The following is a 16838-nucleotide window of genomic DNA, read 5'->3' as shown; positions in this document are numbered from 1 at the left end:
AACCTGCAGACTTGGAGCTACTGCTGAGGGAACAATTGCACTAAATCAACCTCACACAGTACAGTGGAACACTTTAGGTGGCCCACATGGACAAATAGCAAAACAAAAGATTATTTGTGGGTAGTAGAAAACATATGTAATGTTGGAGCTCAATTAATCATTTAATTGTATTTAAATCTTTTGGCCATGAATACAAACAAATTGGTTGGATTATTTTTTTACTAACAAGTTCAAATATTTGTCAAGATTATGAGAAAAATAATAATGTGCTGTCCTGTTATATGAGCTGATATATTTTTTAGCATGGCCAGGGATATTCTGTAAAACATTACATTGAACATTCCAATTATCGGGGACTGAAAAAAAGAGCTTTTGCATCCTTTTCTGAATTTCAACAAACTGCCTGTCAGATTAATGTAATATGAAAATAATTTCCCTTCTAATTTTGCCACATATGTGACAGGTGTGTAAATAGCTAACTGCTTGCAAACCAGCCATATCCACTATCGCAGCGTCCACACGGCGGCGTGCGTTGAAGCTTGCCGGTGGGCGTGTCTGAAACTCGACCAACAACCAATCACATGAATCTCCCGCCCCTGACACAAGCAGCGGTTTGATTGGCTAGAGCTTGTACTGGCATATGATTCGATTGGCTGACGCTTCTGCCGAGGCTTCAAAAGTTGAACATTGCTCAACTTTTGCAGCGAACCACGCCAGCAAAGCTCCGCGTCGCTTCCCGCAATGCAGTTCGGCGAAAAGTGACGTCACCCCACTCCACACAGCGGCGTGCGTTGAAGCTTCAAAGCTTCTGCCCATTCACTTTGAATGGGGGGCCGTCACGCTTTGCCGAACTGTATTGTGGTCGCTTCGCGTTGCTCGCTTCAAAAGTTGAGCAATGTTCAACTTTTGAAGCTTCGACGGAAGCGTCAGCCAAACAAATCATATGCCAGTACAAGCTCTAGCCAATCAAACCGCGTGCTTGTGTGTCCGGGGCGGGAGATTCATGTCATTGGTTGTTGGTCGAGTTTCAGACACGCCCACCGGCAAGCTTCAACGCACGCCGCCGTATGGACGCTGCGAGCAAAGCGAAGCGACGGAACCACAATGCAGTTCGGCAAAGCGTGACGTCACCCCATTCAAAGTGAATGGGCAGAAGCGTTGAAGCTTCAACGCACACCGCCATGTGGACGGGCCGTATCAGTGTTTATGTCATGTTGCTCTGCCCCCAAGTGGCCAACATTTAGGCATTTCAAATATTCCATAATATACCCTGTCTTCTCTTCTTAGCTGGTTAATTGAGTTCTACCTCCCATACATCATCTCTCTATCAGCAGCATGTTGCTTCATTTAGAAGCTTCGGGGGATGGTGCACATCCATTCATCCATTCTTATGGCAAAAAATAGAAGGGAGGAAAGCATAGGATGACACGACTGATTTGGACATAAACACCCTCATTATGGAAACCAAAGTGTGTGTGGGTTATATTTTAAAGGGTTGAGCAGATATAGATTTATATGAACCAGGAAGTGCAATATACCTATTAATCTGTGTTGTTAAGCTGCTGTCCCCTTTGTCCTCCTCTTTCCCCGACCAGCTTTCTAACTCTTTCTTCCTCTCTTTATCCTATAGGTCTTCACCTTCCCCTCTCCTCCCTGTGGACAGACCAGCAGAAGGATTCCCTGGATCGGAATATATCCATATTTTCCCACTTCTACCACTGTCCTTCATCATGGGTAGCTGGATTATTCACAAAGAACTATATCGTCCTAGAGCAGGACTTTGGACAGGTGTCCTAGGGTGTTAGGAGTTCAAGGTGGAAACGTGATATTCATGACTGATCAAAGACAGAAAACAAACTATGGTTCATATTGCTTCATGAGACCTTGAATGATGAACTCTGAAGTGCCTTGCCCAATGGAATCCCAGCAGGGCCAATGAAATGTACATCAAGGAATTCAGAACCCTCTTTTTTAAGTTGCTTTTGACAGCATACTTCTCTTGTGATCGCCCTTCGGTACATCTATCCCGCCATCTTTTTTCAGTTCTTCATCTCTCCAGCGTCTTCAGTTTGGACTAGTGGTGCACTTTTAAGCTAAAGTGTCTACTTCCTGTCTCTCGTCCTCCCTGACTTCCTGTTTTCTCTTATTGGCTCACCCACCTGACCTCCACCATTCGGCCCTCTCTAGCAACCGCTGTCCTCCGCCCTTGCCCCCGATCATCCTCCCCCTCTCACTCCTCTGCCCCTTCCTCCCCCCGCCACCACCATCATCATCATCACCACCGCCATCCTCACCCCCAGCCCCACCACCATCACCACCACCACCAATCCTCTCCTCCCTTCTCCGGCCACTCTTCTGAGGGAACCATGGCGATGGCTGCCACTGCCTCCTCCTCTCCCCCGCCTTCATCGCCTGGCAACAGCAGCGCCCGGGAGCACCTGCTGGCGGTGCGTCGGCGCACCCCGCACACCCGACCGTACACCATTGGTCCGGACAACCTCCAGGGTCTGTCTTCGACGGGCGCAGTCGAAGAATCTGCATCCTCCTCCTCCTCCGATATTTCCCCAGGGAGCCAATCAGAAACGCCGACGGTGGGGCTCCAGCGGGCCAATAGCGACACAGACCTGGTGACATCAGACAGCCGCTCATCGCTCACGGCGTCAACGTACCAGCTGACTCTGGGCCACACACACCTGGTGATCTCCTGGGACATCAAGGAGGAAGTGGACGCCACCGACTGGATCGGCCTGTACCACATCGGTGAGAAACTCAAACACACCTCCCCACCTAGTAGTTATTATGAAATAATTATTACTCGCAATATGTACATGCTATACCCAAGTGTAATAATCAAGTTAGTATTGCACAGTTGAATATTGCACAGGTTATACAGCCAATTAGACATGCAAGTGTTTTGTATTACTCTTCCTTATAGCATTGATCCATATATGTTTTCCCACTGGCTACTATTGTCTTAATCTGATAATGTAGCATGAGATTATTGTGAGCTAAAAGCCGTTCTCTGCTAACGGTTGGTCTGTGATGCCCCAGCAGTTCTCAGGCTCAGGTGTGAAAGAGCTGCTAATAACACACACAAAGCCTTATATCATCTCAAACCACAGGTGACCAAGTGTGTGTGTGTGTGTGTGTGAAAGAGAGAGTGGAAAATCCTTTACTGGAGGCAGAGAGAGCCGGTGAAAGGTAATCTATCTCTCTGCAGATGGTATTGACGCATGCAGGAGGATTTCTGGGGGTGTTTCTCCCCAGGGATGAGCTCTGTTTCCAGCCTGGCTGTCGGCCGTGCCTCCCTGGAACCCTGAGCTCCATCTAACCCTGCTCTCTGACCTGTGTGTGTGTGTGTGTGTGTGTGTGTGTGTGTGTGTGTGTGTGTGTGTGTGTGTGTGTGTGTGTGTGTGTGTGTGTGTGTGTGTGTGTGTGTGTGTGTGTGTGTGTGTGTGTGTGTGTGTGTGTGTGTGTGGAATGCTTATCCACTGTCACATACAAAAGCTGAGGATTGACTGACGGTGACCTGGTGTGACAGAGGGTGTGTGAGGCTGACAGACATCAGCATTGATCCTTTAGGACACCGGCCATTTGTCACGGGACGCACACATAAATGTTTGATGGCTCAACAGGCACAGACAGGGATGTGCTTTATGACCCTCGAGGGCAGGGTCTCCCTCTGGGATAACTAACACCAACACGCTTCCTTACCTCATTTAAAATACACAGAAACATGAAAGATATACAGGAAAGAAATTCAGTGACAGCATAAGTTGAGTGGTGGCCTGAGGTGGAGCATAGTAAAGTACATTTACTGTATTTGAGTACAATTTTAAATTACTATTTCCTTTTTACGTCTGCCTCGCGACATTAAAGAAACCCCCACTCCTCCACATTTAAGTTGAGCGTTGCTTTTTGTGACCTTGCCAAATGTCTTACAGCTTCTGAATGTAAATGTGTGTGTGTTTCACAGATGAGACGTGCGTGGCCAATGTTTGGGACTCAAAAAATCGTGGCGTGAATGGAACCCAGAGAGGACAGATAGTGTGGAGACTGGAGACGGAACCTGACTTCACGGAGTGTGAGTGGTGGTTTTTTCCTAAGTTACAATGATGTGTTGCTAAAGAGGCATTCCACCCACTTTACATCTGAAGACTCTTTTATAGTATGTACAGAGTGGGGCAGAGATTACGTAGTTTTGTAGTCCGACCCACCTAGCATGGCAATAGCGGACCACTCCGCTTCTCCATCGGACATGGAAGAATATAGTCAAGTCTGAGAGAAAAATCCCGGTGATATCCTGATGGTGTAATCTTTTTTTGATGTGTTCTCCCCACAGCGGAGACTAAGATCTGCTTTAAGTACTATCATGGTGTAAGTGGAGCGTTAAGAGCAACAACACCTTGCATCACTGTCAAGAACCCTGGAGTGCCGGTACGTCACCCAATCTTTCCTCCTATTTTCTCTCTCTACTCCTTTCTTTCTCATGTTCCGTTCTTTACAACTTTTCTCCCAGTTTTTCTGTGCATTGGAATTTCTCTCACATGCTCAATCCTGCTGCCTAATCGGATTCCAGATGATTAGTGAGCATATTTCAGAACAAGAACAGCCTTAAAGAGCTCATGGTATTACTGGAGACTCTTGCTCCATACACATAAGGCCTGTGCGTATGAGGTGAGGCATTAAACATTTTCCACTGCCTACTACCGGTATATACAAATGTTTTAAAATGAAGGCTAACAATAGGGTTCAGTTCAGGACATGTGCTCTACGAAGAAAATCCCCTTCACTGCAGCCCCTTAACACCTAGATTGAATTGCATAACATTTTGGGCTCCTCTTAGCAAACATAGAAACAAGAATAGAGAATGCAGGGAGGCAGAAGAAACTGAGATGAAGTGACGCTTGCTCCAGTTGAGTCAGTAAAGTTTAAAGCCGTTATGTTGAACTCTCCGTTATTCCTTTCCTTCTCTGATGTTCCTTCTTTTAACTTTTCATCAAACTCTCATGTATTTTTCTCCCTAAGAAATCACTTAAAGTAGTCAAGAATAATCCACTCATACTGCTCTCCTATTGGTTTCCTCATCAGGTGGGAAGTGAAGGCCAAGTGGAGGACCAATCAGGCGTTGAGCACTGTCGGAAACTAGTCAGCTTCACCCTATCAGGTGTGAGGAGTGATTCTGTTCAATTGTGGTGTAGTTAAATAAACGTCCATTCTTATTAACGTGAGGTTTCCACTATAGACATCCGGGCGGTGGGTCTGAAGAAGGGCATGTTCTTCAACCCCGACCCCTACCTAAAGATGTCCATCCAGCCTGGGAAGAGGAGCGGCCTCCCCAAGTTCACCCACCACGGCCAGGAGAGACGCTCCTCCATCATCGCCAACACCACCAACCCTGAGTGGCACGGAGAGGTCAGCGCAAACACACACACCGACAAATCCAAGGCATCCGAAAGTGTTTAAATTAGTGTGAATGCACAATGAGGTGTCCCTAGAGTAGCAAATATTCAGAATAGGGAATACTTCCACAATTTCAGCAGTTAAGGGACAAAAGCAGAGGTGGAACTAACCCAAAAAATGCTGATTAATAACATTTAAATCCAATGTATCTCTGTAGAAGTACACCTTTGTGGCGCTGATGACGGACGTGTTGGAGATCGAGGTGAAGGATAAGTTTGCCAAAAGCCGACCAATCATCAAGCGCTTTCTGGGTCAGCTGATCCTCCCTGTGCAGAGACTTCTGGAGGGGCCGGCATTGGAGTAAGTACACACACACACACACACACACACACACACACACACACACACACACACACACACACACACACACACACACACACACACACACACACACACAGCCATAGCACCTCTTGCTTTTTTGAATGTGCACTCAGACAGAAAGCAGTAATGTCGAACAGTAATGTGACCTTCAGCACTTAACCACAGTGACTCTACAAACTTGAGTCAATACCGATCAATGAGTCCTAATCAGCTCATTGTTCAGACATTGATCTGATATTGATTAGCGACTGAAGACATCATGTGCTTTAGTGAATTGTGATGTATAGTGTGTGCACAGGGGGACCGTTTATAGGCCCTTTTTTTAAATTTAGATACATATTATATTTCAGAAATATTAGGTAGTGGGTGCACACAATTGCTTGTATGCCTGAATTAGGTGTTTCTGGGAACTTCTGATGATGTATCTTTAGTATTGAAATCCTGTGTGTGTGTGTGTGTGTGTGTGTGTGTGTGTGTGTGTGTGTGTGTGTGTGTGTGTGTGTGTGTGTGTGTGTGTGTGTGTGTGTGTGTGTGTGTGTGTGTGTGTGTGTGTGTGTGTGTGTGTGTGTGTGTGTGTGTGTGTGTGTGTGTGTGTGTGTGCAGTGATCAGGCAGTCAGCTACAGCCTGTGTCGGCGTCTCCCTACAGACCATGTGAGTGGGCAGCTCGTGTTCAGAGTGGACATCACCTCTATTGGACATGAAGGTGTGTGTGTGTGTGTGTTTGTACATTATACTTTTATGGGAATGTATATGAAATCACATACCTGATGTAACTATAAACAAGTCCTCAAGTTTCCAATACCAGTATTTACTTGTATTTTGGCAGGGATAAAAACTAATTCACATGTATTGTTGAAATAAAGAAATGCATGAAAACTGGTAAGAGAAACCAGAGGGTTTTTAACTTTATTATAAAATGATCTGAATTGGCATGAAGTCCGACAATTTCCAGAAACGTAGCTAAAGCATCGACAAAGTCGCTGTGATTCTCTCTTTATGAATTTTCTACAAAATGACATGTGCCGTTTTCTGAATCTTTCCCCCCCCCCCCCTCTCTCTCTGTTAGAAGCCTCTCCTGACGTAGTGGGGACCCTCCTAGGCGGCACAGTTAACGGGGACCCTGGGAGTCCCTCAGACGACGAAGACTTCCCCCACCTGTCCTCCTCCCCACGCGTATACAGACCTTCTCCCACCGGCCCCGATGAGGACTCCCTGGTAGTCAATGACGCTTATTGCTATGGCGATGACAGCGTGTGGCGGGACCCGGGGCAGATGGGAGAGGAGGATCTGCTCGCACTGGCAGTGGGAGGTCACACCCACCGGCAGGTGTCGCTCAACGACTACCTGGACGCCATCGAGGCCCCCATGAGTCCAGGGGAGCGGCCCCCAGCGGGGCCTTCGCCCAAACTGCGCTCCAGCTTTCCCACGGACACGCGGCTCAACGCCATGCTGCACATAGACTCAGACGAGGATGAGGAGGCAGGGCAGCAGGAGGCGTTGACGCAGCAGAACACAGACTCATCAAAGACATCCTCTGAGTCTCAGGAGAACCAGAGTCCAAACGCAGAGACCCTCACTGGAGCTGCAGAGGGTGCCGTCCAAACTCAGGCCGGAGCAACAGCTGCTGGACCGTCAGCTGCAGACAGTTCCTCAGCTCCCAGCTCATCTCAGGCAGCAGGGGCGGAGGCAGCAGCAGCAGGGCCGGGGGGGGCTCTGGGGGAGTGTACCTGTCAGGAGCAGAGCAGCAGGATGGGTGATCTGCCCTGCACCCCCTCACTTGCTCCACTTTCCCCCATTCAGGTGAGCAGCTGTAGTTTGTTGACTAACTTACTAACTTCAAAATCTCTTCATTACATCAAATGTAGCTTGTATTTCAACTGGCACACATTAGCTTCAAAGAAACCAAACTGATGGGTATATCATTGGCTGTCCTGATATCAATTGAGAGCTTGATCCACCAGTTTAGAGACAGAATAGCAAACTGGCAGGTTTTAAATGCCATCCTCTTTTTCTATTGTCCTCAGGAGGTGGTGGACACAAGGAAAGAAGTGGCTCCAAAGGCGGAGGAGGAGGGGGAGTCATCGAGCAGCGAGGCCAACGCTCCGGTAGCAGCTGCTCCTGCAAACCGCAGCACAGCTGACCAGGCAGGAGCGACATCAGAAGTTGGTAGGTGGTTGTTTAAAATACAATGATTACAATACTATATGTCATATGAAATGTGTCTAACGGTTTAAATGACTTTACATCTCCCACATTACAGTTCATTCACACATTAAAGATGTTGTTGTTTACAGGAGCGAGGGCCAGTAGCAGGAGCAGTCGGGAGCAGCAGGAGGAGGAGGAGGTGTGGACGAGGAGGCAGTCCCTGCAGGCCTGTGCAGGCCCGGTCCAAACCCAGGAAGTGGGGGTGGAGGGGGAGACAGGTGAGATGCTCTATTATCTCAATTAGAAGTCATTTTATATACAACCGTTTTTATAGCAACACTTATGATTCTCCACACACATGACCTTTATCTGACAGAATTGTTCACATTTTAAAGTGGCATATTAAAAGGAATTGATCCCATGACAATTAATCATATGCTGTACCGACATTAGTAATAAGAGGAACATCCCCATCCAACATTTGGACCACAGCTTTCGTGTCATAGGCTCAGGGATTAATAATATTAAACGTGTGTGTGTGTGTGTGTGTGTGTGTGTGTGTGTGCAGGTGCCACAGCTCAGGTCAATGGCCACCAGTCTGTTCGCTCTCTGCCATCTGTGCGCCATGACATCAGTCGTTACCAGAGAGTGGACGAGCCACTACCACCTAGTGAGTGTGTGTGTGTGTGTGTGTGTGTGTGTGTGTGTGTGTGTGTGTGTGTGTGTGTGTGTGTGTGTGTGTGTGTGTGTGTGATTTGTCAGCAGATAGATAAATACACTTTTCCAAATGTCTTGCAGACATAGTGTATTGGGCTATTAACCATGGATTTATTCTAAATGAACTGCTTCTAGATGGTAAATAAGGGGGAGTTCCGACATGATCTTGCTTATCATGTATTGCTTTATTATTATTATATGCACAAAAGCTACTCTGCAGAATGTGCTCTCACTTCTGTCAATGTGTGTGTGTGTGTGTGTGTGTGTGTGTGTGTGTGTGTGTGTGTGTGTGTGTGTGTGTGTGTGTGTGTGTGTGTGTGTGTGTGTGTGTGTGTGTGTGTGTGTGTGTGTGTGTGTGTGTGTGTATGTACCAGACTGGGAGGCTCGTATCGACAGCCACGGTCGGATCTTCTACGTGGACCACGTGAACAGAACCACCACATGGCAGCGTCCCACCGCTCCGCCCCCCCCACAGACCCTCCAGAGGTCCAGCTCCATACAGCAGATGGAGCAGCTCAACCGCAGGTCAGCACACACACACACACACACACACACACACATGTGTTATGCAATTAAAACAATTGTTTACGTTTAAACCGTTTCGTCCTGTATTTATGTCCACCTTGCTCTGTACATGACATGATCACTTTACCTGTCACTATGGTAATTAACTCAACACTTCTACAGGTATCAGAGTATACGCAGGACAATAACCAATGACAGCAGACCAGAGGAACCGCCAGCCAATGAGCTGCCTCCAGATGAGACTGACATGCAGCCGTCCATCCCAGGTGATCCTGTCGATGCACTGCATTCTGGTCCATGTGTAAAGCATGATTAGATACTGATACGTTGTGTGTGTGTGTGTGTGTGTGTGTCAGAACTCCGCAGGGACAGCGTTGTGGCTCAGTCCAGCTCCAGGTCCCGCCTCAGCTTGCTGCTCCAGTCCCCCAGCGCCAAGTTCCTCACCAGCCCCGACTTCTTCACTGTGCTTCATTCCAACCCTGTACGGACTCTTTTTCTTCTTCTATCGCTTTATTCTTTCCAAAGATCAGTCTCTCTTTGCCCTTACCTCCATATTATAGGTCGCACTAACGTAGATAATTCACTATTTGCCAAAGCTACATTAATTTCTGGAAAGGGTTGGATGGTAGCCCCACACACATTTAGCTTTTACTCGTCATTACACTACTGCTCACATTGGTGAATTGATATAGATGATATAATATCCCAGTGGTTCCACTTCACTTAACTCCACGTTTCCCTGGTGGATGTGTTTCCTCTCTCCTTCCTCTCCTCTCCTGCTTCCCTTGCTTGCTCAGAGTGCCTACCGTATGTTCACCACCAACACGTGTCTGAAGCACATGATCAGTAAGGTGCGGAGGGATGCTCACCACTTTGAGCGCTACCAGCACAACAGAGACCTGGTGGCCTTCCTCAACATGATGGCCAACAAACAGCTGGAGCTGCCCCGAGGCTGGGAGATGAAGCACGACCACACCGGCAAGGTGGGGGCGCACCCAAAGTCCTTAGCATTATATTACATTTGAAACCTCCATCCTGAATACATCTAGAGTTAATTTAAGCTGTCTACCTTGAGCTGATGTTTTAAAATATGTGAAGAAATACTTGGGGAGGCTGTGGCTCAGTGGATAGTGTGCTGGACTTCGCAGGTTCGAGTCCCACTGCAGTCAGCATGTCATTGTGTCCCTGGGTTAGACACTTCACCCCAAACTGCTCCTGTGGGGATTGTCCACAGTATTGAGAATGTAAGTCGCTTTGGATAAAAGCGTCTAACAAATGACATGTAATGTAATACTTGACATTTCTTGTGTTGTGTATACACGCAGCCTTTCTTTGTGGATCATAACTGCCGCGCCACCAGCTTCATCGACCCCCGGCTGCCCCTGCAGAGCACCCGGCCGCCCAGCGTCCTGGCTCACCGCCAACACCTGACCCGCCAACGCAGCCACAGCGCGGGGGAGGTCAGCCCCCGACGACTGGTATGTCAGCTACATACCTGAAGCACCTGTGTGTCATCCCAAATAACTTAAAGTAGACTGATGTTTTAAATGTGCAGTGTAATATTGACCAGCTAACTGCACATTATCCCACTTTAAGGACGGCTTACTGAATACATTTATCAACGTCCTATGATCAACGTTATACCTAGCAGCAGTCTTCTCTAGAGTAATAACAGACCATCAAATGTGGAAATGGACCAATCAGGATCCAGTATTCAACTAAGCCGTACATAAAATAATTATCCTCTCTGAAGGTTGGTGAAGACCCTCGTCACGCCGGCCCCCCGGTCCTGCCGCGACCTTCAAGCACCTTCAGCTCCACCAACAGGGGGCAGAGTCAGGACGTGGTGCCAGTGGGTCAGTACCAACGCACACAACCTGTCTGCTTTTCAGAAACGAGTCAACTATGACTGACACAAATGTCTCTGCTTTTCTTCTAGCTTACAACGACAAAATTGTGGCGTTTCTTCGACAACCAAACATCTTCGAGATTTTACAGGAGAGACAACCTGAGTTCAACCGGAACCATTCACTCAGGTACACACACACACACACACACACACACACACACACACAGACACACAGACACACATACACACACACACACACACACACACACACTCAGATTCACACATTTGTCTGATGGGTAAAAAAGCTTTTACGAGTCCTGTATTCAAAATCACAGTTACAGTCAGCAGCATCTGTTTCATTGTAATGTTGCTATGACGACAGGGAGAAGGTGCAGCTGATCCGCACTGACGGAGGCTCAGGATTGGCCCGGCTGTCAGGTGACGCTGACCTTGTCATGCTGTTAAGGTAACAGCTGCATTTACTTATTTTACTTATTGTATTATCTGTGTATCACTCTTCTTCTTCACTTCCTCCTAATGTACTTCCTTCCTTTCGTACTTTCTGTTGAATGTGTTCAGTTTCCTCAGTCTCTCCTTTCTCTCCTCTGCAGTCTGTTTGAAGATGAAGTGATGTGCTACGTACCGCCTCATGCCTTACTGCACCCGAGCTACTGCCAGTCCCCCCGGGGGTCGCCCGTCTCCTCCCCGCAGAACTCTCCTGGTAAGAGACACAGACATGGCATCTTATTGCATTAAGGCCAACACCTTGTAGGCAGAAGTTATTAGAACCTACAGTAGCTGCCTTCAGACCTGCATTGATATCCAGTAATACCAGCTGCAGACATGGGCCCTGAATGAGTACATGTCCCCCCCCCTCCTCTCTGCCTGTAGGGACTCAGAGAGCCAATGCCAGAGCCCCAGCCCCGTACAAGAGAGACTTTGAGGCCAAACTGCGCAACTTCTACAGGAAACTGGAAACCAAAGGCTACGGTCAGGGACCAGGGAAGCTCAAGTAAGGGATTCACGTCTGACGGAGAAAAACATCTCCTCTGTGTGTCTGTCCGCTCACCTGCCTTCTGTCCCTGTCTCAGGTTGATCATCCGCCGGGACCACCTGCTGGAGGATGCCTTCAATCAGATCATGTGCTACTCCCGGAAAGACCTGCAGCGCAGCAAGCTCTACGTCAGCTTTGTGGGGGAGGAGGGGTGAGTAGGTGGGAGGGAAGGAATAAGCATGAAACCCACACAGGTGGAATGTAAATAAGTATATCCATCAGAATCAGAACACTTTAAGTTATCATCATAACTTGGATTGTACAGCAATGCAGTAACTATTGGTATCTAAATGTGTGTTTTGCAGGTTGGACTACAGCGGACCTTCCAGAGAGTTCTTCTTCCTGGTTTCCAGGGAGCTGTTCAACCCTTATTATGGTCTGTTTGAGTACTCGGCCAATGACACCTACACTGTGCAGATCAGCCCCATGTCCGCCTTCGTAGACAATCACCACGAATGGTGAGCTTCTACTACCAGGTTTATTCAACACACAATGAAGCGCACAGAGGATCTAATGTGTGTGTGTTTCAGGTTCCGGTTCAGTGGTCGTATTCTGGGCTTGGCTCTGATCCATCAGTACCTGCTGGACGCCTTCTTCACCAGACCCTTCTACAAAGGCCTACTGCGCATGTACGTACAACGTGTGTGTGTGTACATGCACAAATACACATTTAGTAAATGTTTCTATATATTTCTGTTGACGTGTTTAAAATGTTGAATATTGGAGTATTCTTCCACACATTTGCTGCTCCTCCTCGGCCACACACACACACACGTTCCCACACTCACTCCCCTGCCCCCCCCCCCAGCCCCTGTGAGCTGAGTGACCTGGAGTACCTGGACGAGGAGTTCCATCAGTCCCTGCAGTGGATGAAGGACAACGACATCGAGGACATGCTGGACCTCACCTTCACCGTCAATGAGGAGGTCTTCGGACAGGTGTGTGTGTGTGTCTTTGTGTCGTTGTGTGTTTCCTTTTCTTCTTAATGGTGTGCATCGGTGTGAGTGAGCTTTCTTCGTATTTAATTGTGATGTGTCTTGACAAAAGAAGCGATGGGCAATGTGGATTCAGTTTGTTTGATTTCCTGCATGTGTGTGTGTAGATCACAGAGAGGGAGCTGAGGCCCGGGGGAGCAGACATCCCAGTGTCGGAGAAGAACAAAAAGGAATACATCGAGCGGATGGTGAAGTGGAGGATAGAGAGAGGGGTGGTGCAGCAGACCGACAGCCTGGTCAGAGGCTTCTACGAGGTACTTCAGGTTGTCCTTTTATGATTAGCTTATACTGTCTGTACAAATATGAGTTCATATTCTGATCAAAGTGCACCTGTTTAATGAAATCATCTGGTAAGTAAGAAGTATAAACAGGTACAGTAGGAAGTGGGATCCTCAGAGGCTCTTCATGTTGTGTTCCAGGTGGTGGACTCCAGGCTGGTGTCAGTGTTCGATGCCAGGGAGCTGGAGCTGGTGATCGCCGGCACAGCGGAGATCGATTTATCAGACTGGAGGAGCAACACGGAGTACAGAGGAGGTGAGGAAGAAAAACAGACTAGATTCTTTAAATGCTGTTTGATTTACTTTACTGCAACCCGATATCTTTTGCTTTTATTATTATTCCTCTATTGTAAATAGGAAGTCACGGCTATTTCGTGCTTTTCTAGGGATCCGATTACAGGCTTCTTGATGATTTGATATGATGTTTTATGTCTAGGTTACCATGACAACCATATTGTGATCCGGTGGTTCTGGGCAGCGGTGGAGAGGTTCAATAATGAACAGAGACTACGGCTCCTGCAGGTGTGTGTGTGTGTGTGTGTTGTGATATTTCTTTAGCTTTTGAGGTAAAGCACAACAGTTCAAACCCCATCTTCTTCTTCTCTTTCTGTTCCACACCCCCCCCCCCCCCTCCAGTTTGTGACGGGGACGTCCAGTATTCCTTACGAGGGCTTTGCCGCCCTGCGAGGCAGCAACGGGCCCCGCAGGTTCTGTGTGGAGAAGTGGGGGAAGGTCAGCGCACTGCCCAGGTAGGAAGCTCAGCATGGTCTGCTTCTGGACATTTTAACTGATTTCACATCGTTTTTAGCCTCAGGAAGGTAGACTGTTCGGGGGCAAAAAGTGATGCAAGTGGCATAAAAATATCTAGTTATTCTTTAGGTTTCAATAAGTAAAATACCAAGGAATGGAGACATGGTTGTATAGCCTTAGTATGGAACTATTTATTTAGAAAATCCCATACATTAATAAAACACAAATGTTTAAATCAACATTCATTTAATGAGATAAACCAGCGTTCATTTTGAAAGTATTCACTTCTTTTGTTACTATTATAACACAATAGAAGTCATTAGTTGGCTCAAATTGTCACAGTTCCACATTTTTTCTTAATTGTAAATATTATCTTACGGGTATATTTCATTTTATAAAACAATACCTTGGTGTGATATTGGGCTATATAAATACAATTAGATTGAGGTGTGTTCAGAAGGGTAAAGCCACTTCAACATGAGCTTCACAGTGGCTAAAATGTTATATTGATTATACAGACGTTCAATAATAAACTGATCCTTTGAATGATATCGTGCTAACATCCCCCCCCCCTCTGCAGAGCTCACACCTGCTTCAACCGCCTGGACCTGCCCCCCTACCCCTCCTTCTCCATGCTGTACGAGAAGATGCTGACGGCCGTGGAGGAGACCAGCACCTTCGGACTGGAATGAGACCCTGGTGCGACCAAGAACCCCCTCCCCCCTCCCAAGGACTGCTGCTGGGAGAGAAGAAGAAGCTGGATTAAAGCCCCGTTCCTGTCACGACGGGCTATATTTGATAAAGCTGCACTCGAAGGACCTTTTTGTTGCACGTATTTAACTTAGTGACACACCTGTGTGATGTGAGGAATGAAGAATCACTGCCTTTGGGACCAGAACTTTTACTTCCAGGGTTCTACCAATCGGAGCCTGACCTGGGGGGTTTGTTTGTATCACTTTAGGAAGAAGAAGAAGCGAACACTGCCTTCACTGCTAGAGCTGCAGCCTCTGGTGATCTCGGGGGTCCGACCCTGTGGCCCGTTCACTCTGCACTCCCCTTTCTCGTATGGCTTTTGGTAATCTTTGAGCGACTTCCCTGAGATGTTCCACTGCTCCTTTTCCAGTGCAGGAATGGCATTGTTACAGTATTTTCATCGACAAGAAGAAATTGGATTTTCTAATGTTCTGTGATTTGAATGTAACTCACTTTATGAGGTAGTGTTGTTTGTGATGATTTTGTACCAGATTCAAAAAAAGGGTTAACACTTATTTGCAATGTTTTAAATGACCTAGTAGGTAAGCATATCCATTTACTCTGATTTGTTATATAACTGAAAGATATATTAAAATGATCATGGTTTGTTTTTAAAGAGGACCTGTACCAAACAGGATTTTTTATTTAGTCTGTAGAACACTGGGACTTCTCTGCAGCCGGATCAAATCATTTTTTATACATTTCAATTAATTGTGCAGTTGATAATTGCATTATTTTATTTGTAATCTCCCCATGAGTAAAGATCTGCTTCTGCCCCACACAACCAGATCAGACCAGAAGATAGTTATTCTAGTGGGAGGTGTCAAAAACAACTAGGTCATCTGATTTAAACATGGAAATGTTTTCATAGGAAAATACCCTGATATTTAATAAAAGGAGCTATGATCCAGCTTGGGACCTTTGTTCACACTTGAATGTACAAACTAATATTATATCCATTCACATTATGAACATTGTTATATTTTGCCCTCTGTTTGTCTTACCAGAATGTACCAAAGTGTCCAGCCTCACAGCATCTCTTCTGTACAGCCACCTCACTTTAATATGAATGTTTGTCAGCACTATCCTCCTCAAATAAAAGGTCATCACTCTATGCAAGCTTTGGCTCTCCTTCTTTAATGTGTCCATTATTACCCACATAACAAAAAGCTATTTTGATAACCTTTATTTCTAAATGTAATCTGGTTCCTGTTCTTGGCTTGGAGCAAGGCAGTTATTTAATTCCAAAAGCTTTCATTAAACAAGAAGACTGTTCCCCAACCCTGAAGCCAGACCAGAGCAACACACACAATGGCAACCGAGGACTTTTTCACATTGTCCACGTGTACTTGTGTGTATGAGAGGACATGAAATACAGACACCAGATGCTCAGATCAAATAGCTTAGAGAGATACACAACTGCTCAGCAACCCTAAAGTCTTAGGTTCGATCCTCGTGAGGTGCAGTGATTTTTGAAAGCCAACACCCAAAGTGAAGAATTAGATTAGAAAATGAAACGAAGAAGAGCCAGAAGAAATGGCTCAGAGAGATACAACATTGCCCCGAAAGCTAAAGGTTGTTAGTTCGTTCCTTGTGAGGTGCATTGTTTCTTAAAGTCCATCATCCCAAATAAAAAGGCAAAAGCACTTCAAAACCTTCTCATACTGTGTCAGGTCAAATGGCTCAGAGCGCTAGAAGACTGACGGTGAGACAGAAGGTTGCCGGTTCAAGGCTCTTCAGGTCCAGTCATCTTTAAGGTCCACGAACCCAAATGAACAAGACATAAGCTCTACGAAACAATAATGTCTCAGGTCAAATAAGAGGTGCTTGGGCTGTGTATTTTAAGGTCCAAACCTGAGGTGAAAATCTCAGATAGGCCAGGGAACATCTAACTGTGTCAGGTCGGATGGCTCACTGTGATAAGAACCTGTCTTGGAGACCAGAGAACATGAGTTCAAACCTCGGGTGGTCCACTGAGTTTAAAGAT

The 16838-nt window shown here is 46.6% G+C and overlaps 1 protein-coding gene across 3 annotated transcripts; it reads left to right on the top strand.

The window, feature by feature from the left end:
* The first annotated feature begins 1630 nt into the window (after positions 1-1630).
* Positions 1631-15965, top strand: hecw2b (HECT, C2 and WW domain containing E3 ubiquitin protein ligase 2b). 3 transcript variants are annotated; one of them, XM_034216859.1, is made up of 30 exons: positions 1631-2760; positions 3977-4084; positions 4343-4437; positions 5092-5167; positions 5246-5415; positions 5621-5763; positions 6388-6488; positions 6855-7585; positions 7810-7951; positions 8080-8208; positions 8499-8600; positions 9022-9172; positions 9335-9438; positions 9529-9653; positions 9970-10155; positions 10498-10650; positions 10926-11028; positions 11112-11208; positions 11404-11487; positions 11633-11742; positions 11913-12033; positions 12113-12226; positions 12381-12533; positions 12606-12704; positions 12884-13013; positions 13178-13324; positions 13490-13604; positions 13785-13870; positions 13985-14097; positions 14679-15965. In XM_034216859.1, the coding sequence occupies exons 1-30, from the start codon at positions 2367-2369 to the stop codon at positions 14788-14790; spliced, it is 4494 nt and encodes a 1497-aa protein (XP_034072750.1). In that variant the 5' UTR covers positions 1631-2366; the 3' UTR covers positions 14791-15965. The 3 variants fall into 3 exon arrangements, with proteins under 3 accessions (XP_034072750.1, XP_034072749.1, XP_034072751.1); XM_034216858.1 differs by having other exon boundaries at positions 6852-7585; XM_034216860.1 differs by lacking the exon at positions 8499-8600 and having other exon boundaries at positions 6852-7585.
* The last annotated feature ends 873 nt before the right edge of the window (positions 15966-16838 follow it).

This window comes from Gymnodraco acuticeps, unplaced genomic scaffold, assembly GCF_902827175.1.
Source record: "Gymnodraco acuticeps unplaced genomic scaffold, fGymAcu1.1, whole genome shotgun sequence".
In the NCBI taxonomy this organism is placed as follows: Eukaryota; Metazoa; Chordata; class Actinopteri; order Perciformes; family Bathydraconidae; genus Gymnodraco; species Gymnodraco acuticeps.
Note: the sequence above shows the minus strand (reverse complement) of the source record. Positions and strands in the feature narration are given on the sequence as shown.

Bases quoted from the DNA above. Each gene is read 5' to 3' on its own strand.
- hecw2b (XM_034216858.1), top strand. From the start codon at position 2,367: ATGGCGATGGCTGCCACTGCCTCCTCCTCTCCCCCGCCTTCATCGCCT. The intron at 6,489-6,851 runs GTGTGTGTGTGT...TCTCTCTGTTAG, and splicing joins CACCTCTATTGGACATGAAG to AAGCCTCTCCTGACGTAGTG. The intron at 12,034-12,112 runs GTAAGGGATTCA...TCCCTGTCTCAG, and splicing joins CAGGGACCAGGGAAGCTCAA to GTTGATCATCCGCCGGGACC.